Source organism: Micromys minutus, assembly GCF_963924665.1.
Source record: "Micromys minutus genome assembly, chromosome: 1".
In the NCBI taxonomy this organism is placed as follows: Eukaryota; Metazoa; Chordata; class Mammalia; order Rodentia; family Muridae; genus Micromys; species Micromys minutus.
In genome coordinates this window covers 84818953-84833913 of record NC_137969.1, presented here as the reverse complement: position 1 = coordinate 84833913, position 14961 = coordinate 84818953, and the positions used below count along the sequence as shown (strand labels likewise).

At 41.3% G+C, this 14961-nt stretch overlaps 1 protein-coding gene and 1 pseudogene across 3 annotated transcripts in view; both read right to left on the bottom strand.

The window, feature by feature from the left end:
• TOR1AIP1 (torsin 1A interacting protein 1) overlaps positions 1-10231 on the bottom strand; it is a 30499-nt gene extending 20268 nt beyond the window's left edge. For both annotated transcript variants that reach the window (XM_080934661.1, XM_080934662.1), the window contains exons 1-4: positions 9558-10231; positions 7161-7235; positions 5366-5425; positions 4383-4427 (exon numbers count right to left, since the gene is read on the bottom strand). In XM_080934661.1, the coding sequence (XP_080790787.1) occupies positions 4383-4427; positions 5366-5425; positions 7161-7235; positions 9558-10023 (646 nt within the window). In that variant the 5' untranslated portion in view covers positions 10024-10231. The remainder of the gene's footprint in view (positions 1-4382; positions 4428-5365; positions 5426-7160; positions 7236-9557) is intronic.
• On the bottom strand, positions 1452-2404 carry LOC308434387 (high mobility group protein B2-like; annotated as a pseudogene). The gene has a single exon. The product of its transcript is annotated as a high mobility group protein B2-like (transcript).
• Positions 10232-14961: the final 4730 nt, after the last annotated feature.

Below are 14961 nucleotides of genomic sequence, written 5' to 3'. Positions count from 1 at the left end.
AAATAAAAGGATAAAGTGACTTTTTAAAACTATAATAATGAAAAATGGTATGCTGAAGATGTATTTAGTCATGGTCTTCTTTTCCATTTTTTATGACAGGGTCTGCCTATATAACCCAGACTGTCTTTAAACTCATAATTCTTCTGTCTCTTCTTCCCTTGATTATAAGTGGGGGTCAACCCGGGCTTCTTTTTCTTTAAAGAACCAAACTAAACCAACAACAAACAAACCCAAATGCTTTGAAAAGTTTATATGTGTCTGGTCCAAGGATCTTTTCTTTAATTCTACTAACATAATTAATATCCTTAAACCTTTATCATCAACATTCAAGCCTTGATTGATAATTGGCTATACAAGGCTATCTTCATCTCATCATTTGAAAAAAGCCAGGACTGGGCTGGCAAGATGGCCCAGCTGCCACCAAGCACTGAAACCGAGTTCCTTTCCATGACATATAGTCAAAGGAGAAAAAGGACTTCACAAGCTGTTGTTTCTGACCTCTAAACACACACACACACACACACACACACACACACACACACACACACAGTGCACACACATGAGCACACAATCACTGCATGTGGCCGAGAACATCATTCTGCCCATTATTCAAGGCCTACAATGAAGACATGAGTGCTGTCACCAATCGAGGAGCTGTAACTCCTGCACCACACGGTCTCTAAAGCCAACATAATGACATTTATCCACAGCTGGAAGTATCTACCAGGCTCTTCCTTGCTTTTGCCTGCAATTCATATTTCAACTTTTAATCAAATGCCTTTCCAACTTAAAATGCCAAACCTCTCCACAGAGAGAACTTTTCCTCCATATTTTACATTAACTTATTTTTAGCATTTATAAGAGTTACAATGATTATTTTTTATTTGAGTCAGTAGTCCAGGCTGGTCTCAAACTCACAATCCTGACCAGCCTCCCGAGTACTGACGTTCCAGTGATTTTTACTGTTGTATCTTTTTTTTCACTACCTAATACAGAAAAGAAAAAAACCTATAGCTCTTTGTGGTTTTAGCATTTTTTTTTTAGGCCAGACATTAACACAGGAAGTGGTTTTAAAAAGTTTGTTTAAACAGCAATGTAAGAAAAACAGTCTGAGACTAGTTCTTACTAATTAGAGTCCATACAAGGTTTGGCTTTTTTTTTTTTTTTTTTTTTTTTTTTTTGCAAGTAATATATATTATTTTATTATAAATTAAAAACAAAAACAAAAAATGCAACATCCTAAAAATTCTTTTTACTGGTAATACAAATTCCTATGAAGTTTTCTTTTTTGCTCCCATAAGAAATTTAAAGAAACCATTAAATATTTAGAAACATTCAACATCAAAAGTTTTAAATCTAACTGTATGTTGTAGCACCTGAAAAAGCTACACTCTTTTTTAAAAGTATCTTCTCTACAAAGAATCTCATCAGTATACCAAAGTCTGTACAGTTTTTTTTATACTGAAGCTCATGTTGAGCTGCACTTGAATTTCACATTCTTAGCAAAATTGCCTGAGCACATATACTCTACTTTAGGACAGCCACTCACTTATTCTTCATCCTCATCATCTTCCTCCTCCTCTTCCTCATCTTCTGGTTCATTCTTCTTCTTTGAGCCTGTTGGCCTACCAGGACCCTTCTTTCCTACTTCCCCTCTGCCTTGGCACGGTGCACCGTGTGCAGCAACATCCTTTCTGTACTTCTCCATTAGTTTAGCTGCCTTCTGCTCAGAAGGTGTTTATCTTAGGCAGACTGCTCAGACCACATCTCACCCAGTTTCTCTGCAGTATCTCCAATAGACAGACATGTAGGATGTTCACTTTTGATCTTTGGGTGATGTTCAGAGCAAAACAGGAAAAAGGCAGACTGTGTTCTCTTTGGAGCATTTGGAACTTTTATCTTTCCTTTCTTATCACCTTTGGGAGGAACATAGTTCTTCATCTCCCTGTCATGAGCTTTGTTGCTCTTGGCCAAATCTTCAAACTTCGACTTTTCCTTTGCAGACATGGTCTTCCATCACTCGGAACATTTCTTCGAGAACTGGGCGAAGCTGACCGACGAGTCAGGATGCTTCTTCTTGTGCTCCTCCCGGCAGGTCTGCACGAAGAAGGCGTGTGTGGACATTTTGCTCCACGGTTTGTTGGGGTCACCCTTCCCCATGATGATGGCACAGTGTCTACCTGGCACGAGTTCTTCCCTCAGACCTCCAGAGAGACTTCCTTCTCCAAGCGCCGTCGAGAACTGATTTTCCACACAAGGTTTTAAGCATGCCGTCTTGCACCTATGTATGTATGCATGCATGTATGTATTTATGTATCTACATCTATTTACTTTTGGAGACAGGATTACAGGGTCTTTCTGCACTCCCACTTTTGGTCCTCCAGTATCAAGCCTCTGAAGTGCGCAGATTATAGGTGTGTGCCTGGCTCATTTTCATCTTTTTAATGGAAACTACAAGAATACAGAGCCTGGGCTGAAGAGACAGCTCAGTGGTTAAGAGAACTGGCTGCTCTTCCAGAGGACCCGGTTCAGTTCCTGGCTCCTATATGATGACTCACAACCACACATAACTCTAGTTCCAGGAGATCTGATGTCTCTTTTGTGCACCAGCCATCTAACCATACATGCTGGCAAAGACTCAATGCATAAAATAAAAATAAAAGTCTTTAAAAAACAGACAATCTGACGGCAAAAGCAGCATCTATTCTGCTTTGTAAGGACTTCCTGCTTTGATGTCACTTCCCTATTATTCAGCTTCCTTCCTTCCTTTCTTTTTTAAGACAGTCTCACTTAGTCCAAGCTGCTGGCCTAGAGTTCTAATGTAGCTCAGACGGGTTATGAACTTGTGGCAATCCTGTTTCACGACTCCCCTCCCCTCCCTTCCCCTGCCCTCTCCTCCCCGCTCAAGTGCTAAGATTGGTCTCATCCCAATGCTAAATAAATCACGCCCAGTTAAACAGAGAATTTAGAGACTCACATGGAAGTTGGGCATGGTGGCAAGTCTGTAACCCTAGACTTAGAAAGTGGAGTTAGGAAGATTAAGAATTCAAAGTCATTTTCAGCTACATAGTGAGCTTGAGGCTAGCCTGGGCTACACACAACTGTCTCAACAAAACAACCCCCACCCTAAAAAACAAAACAAAACAAAAAAAAAACAGAAACAGAAACAAAAGAAAAAGCCTCTTGTAAGTAAAAGCATATCTGATAAGGTGCACATTGCAAAGTTCTTCTTAGTATCCAGAAACTATACAAATCAGCCCAGGCCTAGATAAAGTTATAACTATGTATTTATATAGAAAAATTAAACATTTTTGTCTTAAAATTTAAAACGAATTCCAACCACATCCAACACAGGTGTATGTAAAGCTAAAATGGCTTTAATCTCCTGGTCCCCTGCCTTCACCTTCCAAGCACTGGTACTGAGGTGTGAGCCAACAGGTCCAGTTTTAGCTACAGATGTTACTGCTCTATTTTTTCCCTCATTTGAGTGTGTGTGTGCGGGCTGTATGCCCACATGGGCATGTGGAGACCAGAGAACATAATGATGTTGGCCTCCGCTGTTCCCTGCCTTACTCCCATCTGCACCTGACTGGGTCAGTTCAGCCAGGCTAGTTAGCCATGGAGGATCCAGACCCACCTACCTCTAATATCCACCAGTGAGGAGGCTACAGGCACTGAGGCCACGCCTGATTTTTATGCAGGTACTGGGAATTTGAACTCCGAACTTTATGTATGCAAAGCAATCATGAACCACATCACTAAAACCTCACTAAAAATAATTTAAATTAGGAAAAATACAAAACAAAACCAAGGGCAGTTTTTATTAAAAAAAGAAAATTCCCACTTTTCTCTTCACAGTATACATTTAACAAAGGCTAATAAAAAATACCTTACTTTAAGTTAGGTAAGACACATCTGTAATTCATGCCACTTGGGAAGTGGAGGCAGGAGAATGGACAGTTTTGGGTTATCTACAGCTACAAAGCTGAGACCAGTTACAACACATGAAACCATTTTTCAAAAAAACAATTAAAAAAGAAAATAATAACAAAAAAGGAACAAGACAAAAACCCAAGAGGGTAAAGAGGAGGTAGCCTAGTGACAGAATGCTTGACAAGCACGTGTCAGGCCATGGTTCACCGCTCAGAACAGACAGCAGTACTTTATCATGCATTCTCATGCGAGTTCAAGTAGTAAGACTTACTTTCAGACAGAATAAACTCTAAGGAACTACAGTAGGCCCTCGTTTCAGGGACGCTGACCCATAAGGTGCGATAATGAACAAAGCCAAATCCTCAAGCCAACCATAAAACACACACACTCGTGCATTCTGCTGCTAAGAATCCTCAATAAAAACCTCTAATGATTAGAGATAAACAAACCTCTCTCGTTCATGTTAGTGTTTCCATTTGTTTGGTATGTTGAATCTGTAAGAGAGACAGCAGGACAAGGATTAGAACAGAAAAGGGAATGCATCACGCAGCTCCTTACCATGTACTTAAGCTCTCACCAGGTAAAGGGAGCAGCTGAGGTGCAACACACACCTGGACACACACCAGACAGAAAGAACCAACAGGCAGAAAGCAAAGAGGAGACTGCAGAGTAGTTTACTAGCTTTCTGTCAGTCATGAAACCGACTTTTATGGTTTTCACAAAAGGACTTCCAAAGTTTGAGTCAAAAGGAAATGTAGCTGAGGCACATTTTATAGCTCTATGCTACCAGCCTTTGTCTTTTGCTTTTTCATTTAGTAACATACTGACAAAAACAAAAAGTCCCTGACCTCAATTTGAAAGAATCATGCATGGATGAAAGCACCGTGGTATCATGAAAGAAATCATCTTTTGAAAACAACGTGGAACCTTTTTATATGTACACCAATATGGAAAAACTTCTTTGCTACACGTGAGGAGTTAAATGGAAACAAAGGAGGTGCAGAAGAGTTTTCACAGGTCCAAGATTTATGTTTAAAAGAGAGATGGGCAATAGACACAGCTCTGGTAAAAAGCTTGCCTCGTGTGTGCAAGGCTCTGGGTCCAAGCTCAGCACTGGCCAAACCACGCAGGGGCAGTAACTATCTCTGGAGAAATAAGCTAACACTGGCTGGTTCTCATGCTAGGGCAAGGTGGACCGAGAACGACAGACGCAGAAAGACTTCACACGTCTCATGCAGCTTAGATGGCATTAAACTCTCTGTGCAGCCAAGATGACAGTAGTCTCCGATTGACCCTCCTGTCTCCAAAGTTCTAGGATTACAAGTGTGCATCACCTTGCCTGGCTAAGCTTTGATCCAAATGAATACACGTTTCCTCTAGAAGTAGCACTGTGTTTATAAAACAGAGATAAATCAACACCACAATCTCTTACCAGGTCTTGGGCTTCTTAATGGGGGTCTGCATAAGTTACTGATGGGGTCTTCACTCGTCACTGGTATAGGAAGAAGAAAAAAACATGTGAAATATAAGACTCACTATGTAATCATCCTTGCATGGTCAGAAAAGTTTTAAAAACTTTGATTATGATGGAAAACTCAAGGCAAATTCTCTCTAAGGAACAGCCTCTTGTGAACTACTCACAACAGTAAACTAGAAACCTGAGAATTTTCACAGTAGACCTTATTGTACAAACAGTAAATAAAATTCTTCTATATTATTCAAGCAAGGCATGATGGTGTATTATGGGAGACAGAGGTAGGAGGATCAGGAGTTTGGTGTTAGGTTATCCTCTACCACACAGTGGGGTTGAATACTAGCTTAGACTATGTGAGGCCCTGGCTCCTTAAACACAAAACTATTAATAACCAAACTCTGGGACTATACTAGGCCCTGGGTTGGATCCTCAGCATGCTAAAGCAGGATGGAGTGGGGGACCAAAATATACACCATATAATCAATTTGATTATCTCTTCCATGTGTGAAGTTGGACTTTTTTTTTTGGACACACATCTGACTTCACAGCATAGACAAGTCTTAGATTGAAGGACCTCTCCGGCTTTCGCCTCTCAAGTGCTGGGATCACAGGCATGTGCTACCACACATAATTTGTGATATATTTTTAGAGTCAACCTCCTAAAAGTTAACATATACTCTTCAATATTTAACCTTGTAAATGTCCAAGCAACGGAAAGAGTAATTTTAAATAAAATATTAATGCTAGCCATGTTTCATTTCAGATGTTCTGAGTTCAAAGGTATAGGGTTTTTAATAAAGCCATTTAAATGTGTTGTTTTTAGTTAAGAAAATTATATATAAAATTTCATTTTCTAAGGTCAACAGGATGGCTCAGTGGGTAGGTAAAGGCACTTGTTGCCAGTTGCTGTCAAATATGACAATTGGAGTTCAATACCCATAACTCATGTAAGGACAAAAGAGAATTTACTTCGCAGGGTTTTGCTGGCCTACACAAGTGTACAATACAACCTACACACGTATCACAGATACCCAAGAAAAACAAATTTTGTGGAATTACTAAACGTATCCTGTTTCCTTGTTATAGGGATTCTAAGACAATTTTTATTACATTTAAACATCTCTGAAACCATATACTATAGTTATATAGTTATATACTACAGAAGCTCACTGTGCCGGGGGTTTACCATGCAGAAACAACCAAGCAGAGGACACTATGAATTATTACTCGGTAGAAAGTGAACATTTGGGGAAAATGAATAGGTTTCAAAAAAGACAAACCTGAGCCTGAATTTTAATTTACTCATTACCATGCACGAAATCTTAGAACTGAGTCTTCGATACTCTGAGCTTCAGTTTTCTCATCTATTGGGGGGCAGAATACTACCTGCAAGGTAGTTAATCTGAAGATTAACAAAGTAGCAGATAGTTGAATTTATACTTCAGGTTTTTACCCTTGTCTGTCCTGAGAAGTACCTGCATGGCTCAATTTAATGAACTAATAAGACTAACAAAAACTCTTGTGATTTATTTATTTATTTATGTTTTTCTAGGCAGGATTTCTTTGTGTAACAGGACTGGCTAGCCTGGAACTTTCTTTGTAGACCAGGCTGGCCTTGAACTTACAGAGATCCACCTGCTTCTTCCTCTATATGCTGGGATAAAAGTCATTCCATGCCCAGCTTGAGTTGTGATTATTGTTCAGTCTTTGGCAGGAAAATAGAAAAACAAAAAAAAAACCCAACTATTCTTACCTGAAGTCTCTGGTGCTCTGACAGTTTTCTTTGAGGCCGTTTGGCCTGTAACAGGTTGGGAAGAAGGTTCATCTTCTATAGCACCGACAAGAGATAAAATTCACATTAGATGACCTGGTAGAGAATCATGGCACAGAGTATTCATATTTAACAGTAATCTATAAACAGATGCAAGTACTCAATTCCTCTAGGTTCAGAACTTGGAAATTAAACTAGTTAGAAATCTTATTACGATACAGCATAATGAGGGCTGGAGAGTGTTTAAGTGCATTTATCGCTCTTTCCGAGGACTTGAGGATCCCTGCACATCAGTCCGAGAGGCTTACAATATTCTGTAGCTTCAGCTCACAGGGACCCAGTGCCATCTTCCGGCTTCCAAAGGTACCTGTACACACATGTGCAAATATTCACACAGACACATGCAGACGCAGACACATATAACAAAATATAAACTACTTGTTGCTTTATGACAAAAATGTTACTTTAGAAAATTAAAAAGGTGGGTTCCAGAATCAAAAAACGGTGTGGATTCAGCAAGTAAAAGAAATGTTTTACTCTGGAAATCAGTCTGGCTGTTCCTTAGAAGATTGGACATAGTACTACTTGAAGACCCAGCTATTTCACCCAAAGATGCTCCAAAATATAATAAGGACACATGCTCCACCATGTTCATTGCAGCCTTATTTATAATAGCCAGAAGCTGGAAAGAACCCAGATGTCCTTCAACAGAGGAATGGATACAGAAAGTGTGGTACATTTACACAATGGAGTACTACTCAGCTATTAAAAACAATGACTTCATGAAATTCCTAGGCAAATGGATGGAACTAGAAGCAATCATCCTGAGTGAGGTAACCCAGTCACAAAAGAACAGACATGATATGCAGTCACTGATAACTGAATACTAGCCCCCAAAAGCTCTGAATACCTAAGAAACAACTCACAGACCTTATGAAGCTCAAAAAGAAGAAAGGCCAAAATGTGGAAGCCCCAGTCCTTCTTAGAAAAAAAATAAAAAAATAAAAAAATTGTATATTCATCATATATTATTATGTAACACATTTTGTGAGCTATATTTTATTAAATTAATAAAAAAAATTTAAAAAAGAAATGTTTTAGTCCTCTAAAAATATAGTAAAAGGTAAAGTGTACTTAGGTGCAGGAGGCTCTGTGGGAAAGTCAATAAAAGGTAACATAGTTACATTGTCTCCTGAGTGCAAAACAAACACTGTTTCAGGTTCTGAGACAGAAGTACCTAAATAGCGACCAGGCATATATACACGGCAGGTTCCCTTTATTCAAGTTTGCCATCTAAATGGTCTTGTTACATCCAAAAGAACATGCACAACTCTGGCGTAAAGTTTCCAAAAATCAACAGATCTTCAAGTGTGTCAGGAATTTAAGGACAAGTAGGCAAATCTGCAAGTAGTTTACTGTGCTCTAAGCTGAAAATCCACTCCATCTTAGATGCATCAGATGTCTACCATTATTACTAAGGTCATCCCATTGTGAGTATATCCCTCGGAATTTTACCTCATAATTAGGTGACTTACATTGGGCTCACTGGAAGCCACCTGTGACTCAGTTATATCTGAGAGCAGGGAAAAAGAGGATGGCTTGAAAAATTTGATTCATCTGTGACTTTCTAAAACTATAGTACACACACTGCTGGCATCTGGGGCTTCATAAAAAAGAAGCTTTCCTAATAAATAGAACCTTGTTTTGTTTTGGTACTTAGCCTTGATTTGTTTAGCTACTTAAGGTTACAGTGAAGGCCTTCAATCTGAGATAAAGTCTGTCTGGCAGAGACTAGACTGTATATTTGGAGTAATGTCACCAACCCATTTAATAAAGTCGGCTATTCCTTGTAGCATCTGCCTTGAAAATATCTCGTTTTCCTAATCTCGGTGGGGGAAAAAAAGACGTCGACTGAAAAGTTAAAACCAGATTTTCAGCTGGGGACTTGGGGCCCCAGAGATTTAAAAAAAAAAAAAAAAAAAAAGGAAATGGAAGTGGCTTCAGTAGAAACCTCAGAGGGGACAGAAATGAAACAGCGCAAGAGTAATTTGGAGGAGCCCTGACAATGGCTTAGTCGCCGACCTCCAGCAAAAGCCTACTACAGAAAGAGGAGACCTAGACACCCCTAGACTGATGCTCAGAAATGGGCAGAACTCCCCGCCTCTGCTCTGGTCACCTCGCACCAACATCTTTCCGCACGGGTCGGCGCGTCCTTCCCTCTTGAGGGTCCGGATGGACTCAGCCAGGGAATGGACGCCCAAATGGCCATGGAATCACCACTACCCGGGCCGGACTCCACAGGGGGCGCGCCTCTCGCCGCGTGCGCTCGTGCCCGCCACCGCACGCGCTCCCGAGCTGGCAGCTCAGACTGTTAGTTACCTCCGCGGTCCTCACTTGAGGACTGAGAGTCCCGTAACCCTTTCCCGCTCGTGGCCGGAGACAGCTGCTGTGAGTGCTGCTCTAGACGAGTAGACCTCCGCGTCTTCATCTCCTCGACTTCCTGGGGTCCCCGCTGCCTCCGTCGTCGAGACCGAAGATTGTAAGCGCTTTCTTTCACTTCCTCTTTCGCAGAATCCGGCCGGAACTTTTCTAGCGGGATTCGTCTCCCCGCCGGAGACCTTTCTTTGGCCGCCTGGGGCTCGAAGTCGCCGTACACTTCTGGCGGCTCTTCTGAAAACCTCACTTCCCGTCGTCCTTGGCGCGACGGATGAGTTCCGTACGCAGGCGCGTCACTGCCGTCGCCATTTTGAGGGGCGAGCCTCCGCCTTACGTCCCGGATGGGGGCTCTGGGTGTGACGTAGATGGCCCATCCCAGCCCCTCGGCCCGCCAGCTCTCACCCGCCATAGTTGTTTACGTAGCTGTTAGTCGGTAGTGGCGATGGATTTGCCGCGATTAGATTCCGCTGCAGGTGGTGGCGATGGCTTCGGGGAAGTTGTCGCAGTGGTCAGGGAGGAAGTTGAGAGTCGCCGGGTCCACCGCCTGCGTCCTCGCTAGTGTGCCACAAACCAGCCTCTGGGCCCATGGTGTGTCCTAAGGGCTGTGGGAGAGGCAGTGCCCGAGCTGGGTCAGCTGCTGTGGGTCACTCCCGCCTCCTGGCTGGAAGCACCAAAGAGGAGGAGAAGGGGGAGGAGGACGTCTCTGTCCTTGGCCTTGAGGGAGGGAAAGGTGGGGGCGACCAGGAGGTGGTAGGACAAGTGGCCTGTGCCAACCTGCTGATGGCCAGTTGCTCACCACAGGAGGCGCTGGTCCTGGCACTCAGAGGCTTTGGGAAAGGGCAAGTTTCAGTCCTTGATTCCCAAGCTGTTGCGCAGTTTCCCTGCTACTCTGGCCACTCCTTTTCAAATGTCTCTGGGAGGAGAAATGATCGGAGAGATAATTTTGCACGTCTTGGCGAAATTATAGTTTCATGTACCTTTATGAAACTGCTTTTACCCAGTTTAAAGTTTTAATTCACTCACGGGCCCTTTAAAATTGTGTTTAGTTATACTCTTGGAGTAGATTTCCATTTTTGAATTGTAGCCATAACAACCTTATTCTTGAACTTTTACGTGAAAGTTCTGCTCCAGCAGTACTGTTGGGAAGGCTGAATGCTGCCTTAGAAACAGTATGAAATGAACAGGTACCTGATTAAAGACGGCACTGTAATTTTGAGAACCATCTTTTACTTTGATTCTGGATATGGTATTTCTGCATTTCGTTTAGAGTTTCTGCATTCACAGAATACAAAAACATGCAACTCTGCACACCATATTTACATGTGTGTAAAGAAGTTTAGACAAACTGAAGAAAGGTTGGTTTACTTGTAAAGTCTTGAGTTACTATTGAGAGAAAAACCTGCTACGTCCAACTACATAGCATGTCTCCTCGAAGACTTTGTATGATATAAATGAATACACACATCCCCACTCTCACATATACTGGGAACTGAACCTAGGTCCTCAAACTTATCAGGCAAGTGGTTTGGCAATAAGCTATACCCCAGCCCTAAAAGAATTAATTGTAAGTTTTTATCGGGAAGCCACGTAACCAATGATTCTGAAAACATTTAAAGTATTTGCCTTTTCCAGTATTTTAAATAATGACCTTAAATTGTTATTCAAACTTAGACAAATTTCCAGTTACTGGAATTTTCACGGGTAGTCCATAAATTTGGTCAGCAACACAAAATTAGTTGACTCAAGAGTCAGGCAGGATATATCCGGTTTGGAGCTTCATTTAGCATTGTTTATTAATTACAAAGTAATATAGCCAAAGAAACTAGAGGAACCATAGCAAGACAGTTGCCCCCCCCTTTTTTTGGTTAGATATGTGTGTGTGTGTGTGTGTAAGTGTGTGTAAGAGGAGGGGAGGGGGAGTGTGATATATCTCTGTCCTGGAACTGTAGACTAGTCTGACCTCAGGTTCACAGAGATCCACCTGTCTCTGTTCCCCAAATGCTAAGATTAAAGGTGTGGGCCACCATACTTGGTCCCACTTAAAAAAATTTTTTTAAGAAAAAATAAAAGTGATATTCATGGTAGCCTGAAAAATTTGTGAGACATTTTTCTACAAAATGCTGAAAAGAACTGATACTTGGTAATGTCTGGCTTGTGTCTTTTCCAGTGATGCCCTCTTTGTAAAGTGCTGATTTACACAATTAGCAATCACAGAAATTATTTAATAGATGCACAGCAATGAAAGAATATACATTTTATAGTGTTTATATTCTAAGCTCATAATGCAGTATGTGCAACAGATGACTAAAGACATCTGGGTGCTGGCTCGTAAAACTCTGGTTTGAAGGATACACTGAAAAAGAAAGTGAAGAGGTTCTGTACATAATTGGTCAATCAGAGAAAATGAGAGGTTACAAAGATTATTGGGTAATTGTCATGTGTTTTGTAATTAAAAGTACCTATAAAGTAGTTTTATTGGTGGCATTTTCAAAGAAAAAATAAGAATATTAAAAGTTTAGAGACAGGTTGGAGAGATGGCTCAGTAGTTAAGAGCACTGACTGCTCTTCCAGAAGTCCTGAGTTCAATTCCCAGAAACCACATGATGGCTCATATCCATCTGTTATGGGATCTGATGCCCTCTTCTGGTGTGTCTGAAGACAACTACAATGTATTTACACTTAAAATAAAAAAAAATTTTTTAAGTTTTAGAAAATGCAGTTAAGTATTTTTCCCTCTTACTTAGGTCATAGGAATGTGCTGTCTTAACTCTGGCAGCTGTGACCCACACCTAGCAACTTGGCAAGAACCAAACTTGGAGTTAAAGCCAAATTCTTGTAAAACCAGATATTCTGCTGTAGGTGTTTTCCAGCCTCTTTGGGCCAGCCTTGTATGTATACAAAAAGAGGTAACATTATAGACAGTAGATTAATTTCCAGAATTATAAGAGATTTTTCCAGGCCCCGAGTGTAGCAATCTGAGCTTTGAACTTAAAACAGTGTCTCTGGGAATTACAGAAATGTGGAAGAATGAGAGATTCACTTAGAGGATTTCCATGTATTAGAGAAGACAGACACTGACTGGTACTAATTAACTGATATATGTATCTAACAAAGTTAGATCTAGAAATCCTGTGCTTTTTATATTGGCTTTCTAAATTAGGCAACTTTTAAATTGTGTGCCAGTGTTTTGCCTCTATGTATACCTGTGTACCAAGTATTTGTCTGGTGCCAATTGAGGCCAGAGGTGGGCATTTGATCCCCTGGAATTGGAGTTTCAGACTTGTTAGCTATCATGTGTGTGCTGAGAATCAAACTCCATCCTCTGTAAAAAATAGTCAGTTCTCTTCAGCTGTTTTAAATGAAAGTATTTTATTGAGGGGAGCTTTCCAGAACTGGGACTAATATAAGCCATACTGGGTCTGGAGAGATGGCTCAGTAGTTAAGAGCACTGACTGTTCTTCCAAAGGTCCTGAGTTCAGTTCCCAGCAACCACATGATGGCTCACAACCATCTGTAATGGAATCCGATGCCCTCTTCTGGTATGTCTGAAGACAGCTACAATGTACTTACATAAAACAAACAAATCTTAAATATATATATATATATATATATATATATATATATATATATATATATATATATATATATATATTATAGCCCACACTGGCCAAGGCCTCCTGGCTCTCTTGCTCCAATTTCCCAAGTGCAAGGATTACAGATATACTTAAGAGTCCTTAGTGTTCTTATTGTCCCAGCACCCACATGGCACCTCACGATATCTTGTAACCCCAGCCATAGGTAATCTGATGCCATCCACTGGCCTCCTATAAACGTGGTTCATATTAATTTCTGTAGTTGCACATATAATAAAATATTTTTCTAAAAATAGATTTGGTTCATTGTGCATAATCACTTTTTTTCTCTCTTTTGGTTTTTGGAAATAGGGTTCCTCTGTATAGGCTTGGCTCTGTAAGCCAGGCTAACCTCAAACAGAGATCTGCCTGCCTCTGCCTCCTGAGTGCCAGGATTAAAGTCCTGCTCCTCAATTCTGATTGGGCAAAAAAATATATTGGGGATTGTGGCTTTTGTAGCAAAGGACAAAATTATTAATTTTAATAATGAGGGAATGCTTAGTATGTAGCTCAGTTGATAGAACGCTTGCCTAGCAAGCACGAAATCGTGGGTCTTAGACCCAGTATTGTCTAAACCATATGTGCTTCATCCCAGTAGTTAGGAGGCAGATCTCTGAGCACAAGCCAGCCTGGTCTACGAAGTGAGTTCCAGGACAGCCAGGGCTGTATGGAGAAACCCTGTCTCCAAAAGTAATCAAAACAAAATGAAACTTCAAACTGGACATGGTTGTAGATACCTCAAGTTCTAACACTTGGAAGGTAGATTCAGCCTGGTCACAGCTCCATGCCAGCTACATGGAGTTACATGGTGAGAATTCGTCTGAGAAAGCCAAAGTTAGCTTAAATTTTTTTTAAAAAACTCTAAAAGATGAAAATACTCGAAATAAACTGAGGGCATAGTAGCTGGCTCCATTTACTCTCACAGAAAAAATTTAAACAGTATAAAATATAGGTGAAGCTTGGCCTAGCAGCACAGGCCTGTTAATCCCTACACAGGATGAGTTCTAGATAAGCCTGGTCAACTTAAATCCAGAACAGTAAAACTACCTCTGCCTTCTGAGTGCTGGGATTAAAGGCTGTAGCACCAAAACCCAAAATAATAGATCTTTTTGGTTCCTAGTCTATTATGCCTGTTAGCAGACATGCTACTTAGGTGCTCACAACATCTTCATGTGGGTATGAAGCCTTGTCCCCACTGACCCACACGCAGACTGAAATTTAGATTAAGCAGTCACTTTGAGGATTGCCTCTAGTGAGAATAAGAGGCTGGGTTCAAAGTGGTGCCTGAATGGTGCTTGCCGCTATCTTCAGTTAGTGTCTCTTATTTTACTGCCCTCGTGGGGTTTTCTAAGCTTTGAGTTTCAGATTATTTTAAGGGACGTTCAAAGTGGTGCGTGAATGGTGCTTGCCGCTATCTTCAGTTACTGTCTCTTATTTTACTGCCCTCGTGGGGTTTTCTAAGCTTTGAATTTCAGATTATTTTAAGGGACGAGGTGGTCAGTCTTGCAGCCTGTTTACAGTTACCAGCCTTGAGAAGCGGCACAGGGTGTGGCAGGACAGCTCACACAGAGGATAGCACTAAGGTTCTAGAAAGCCTAGTGGGCGGAGCTGGGGGAGGTGGGGCCAAGGGACTACCTATCCCAGCATTCCGCGGGCTCCTCCCTGCGGAGCTCACGTCACGTGGGCGGTACAGGCGACATTCTGCCGTGGCGGCT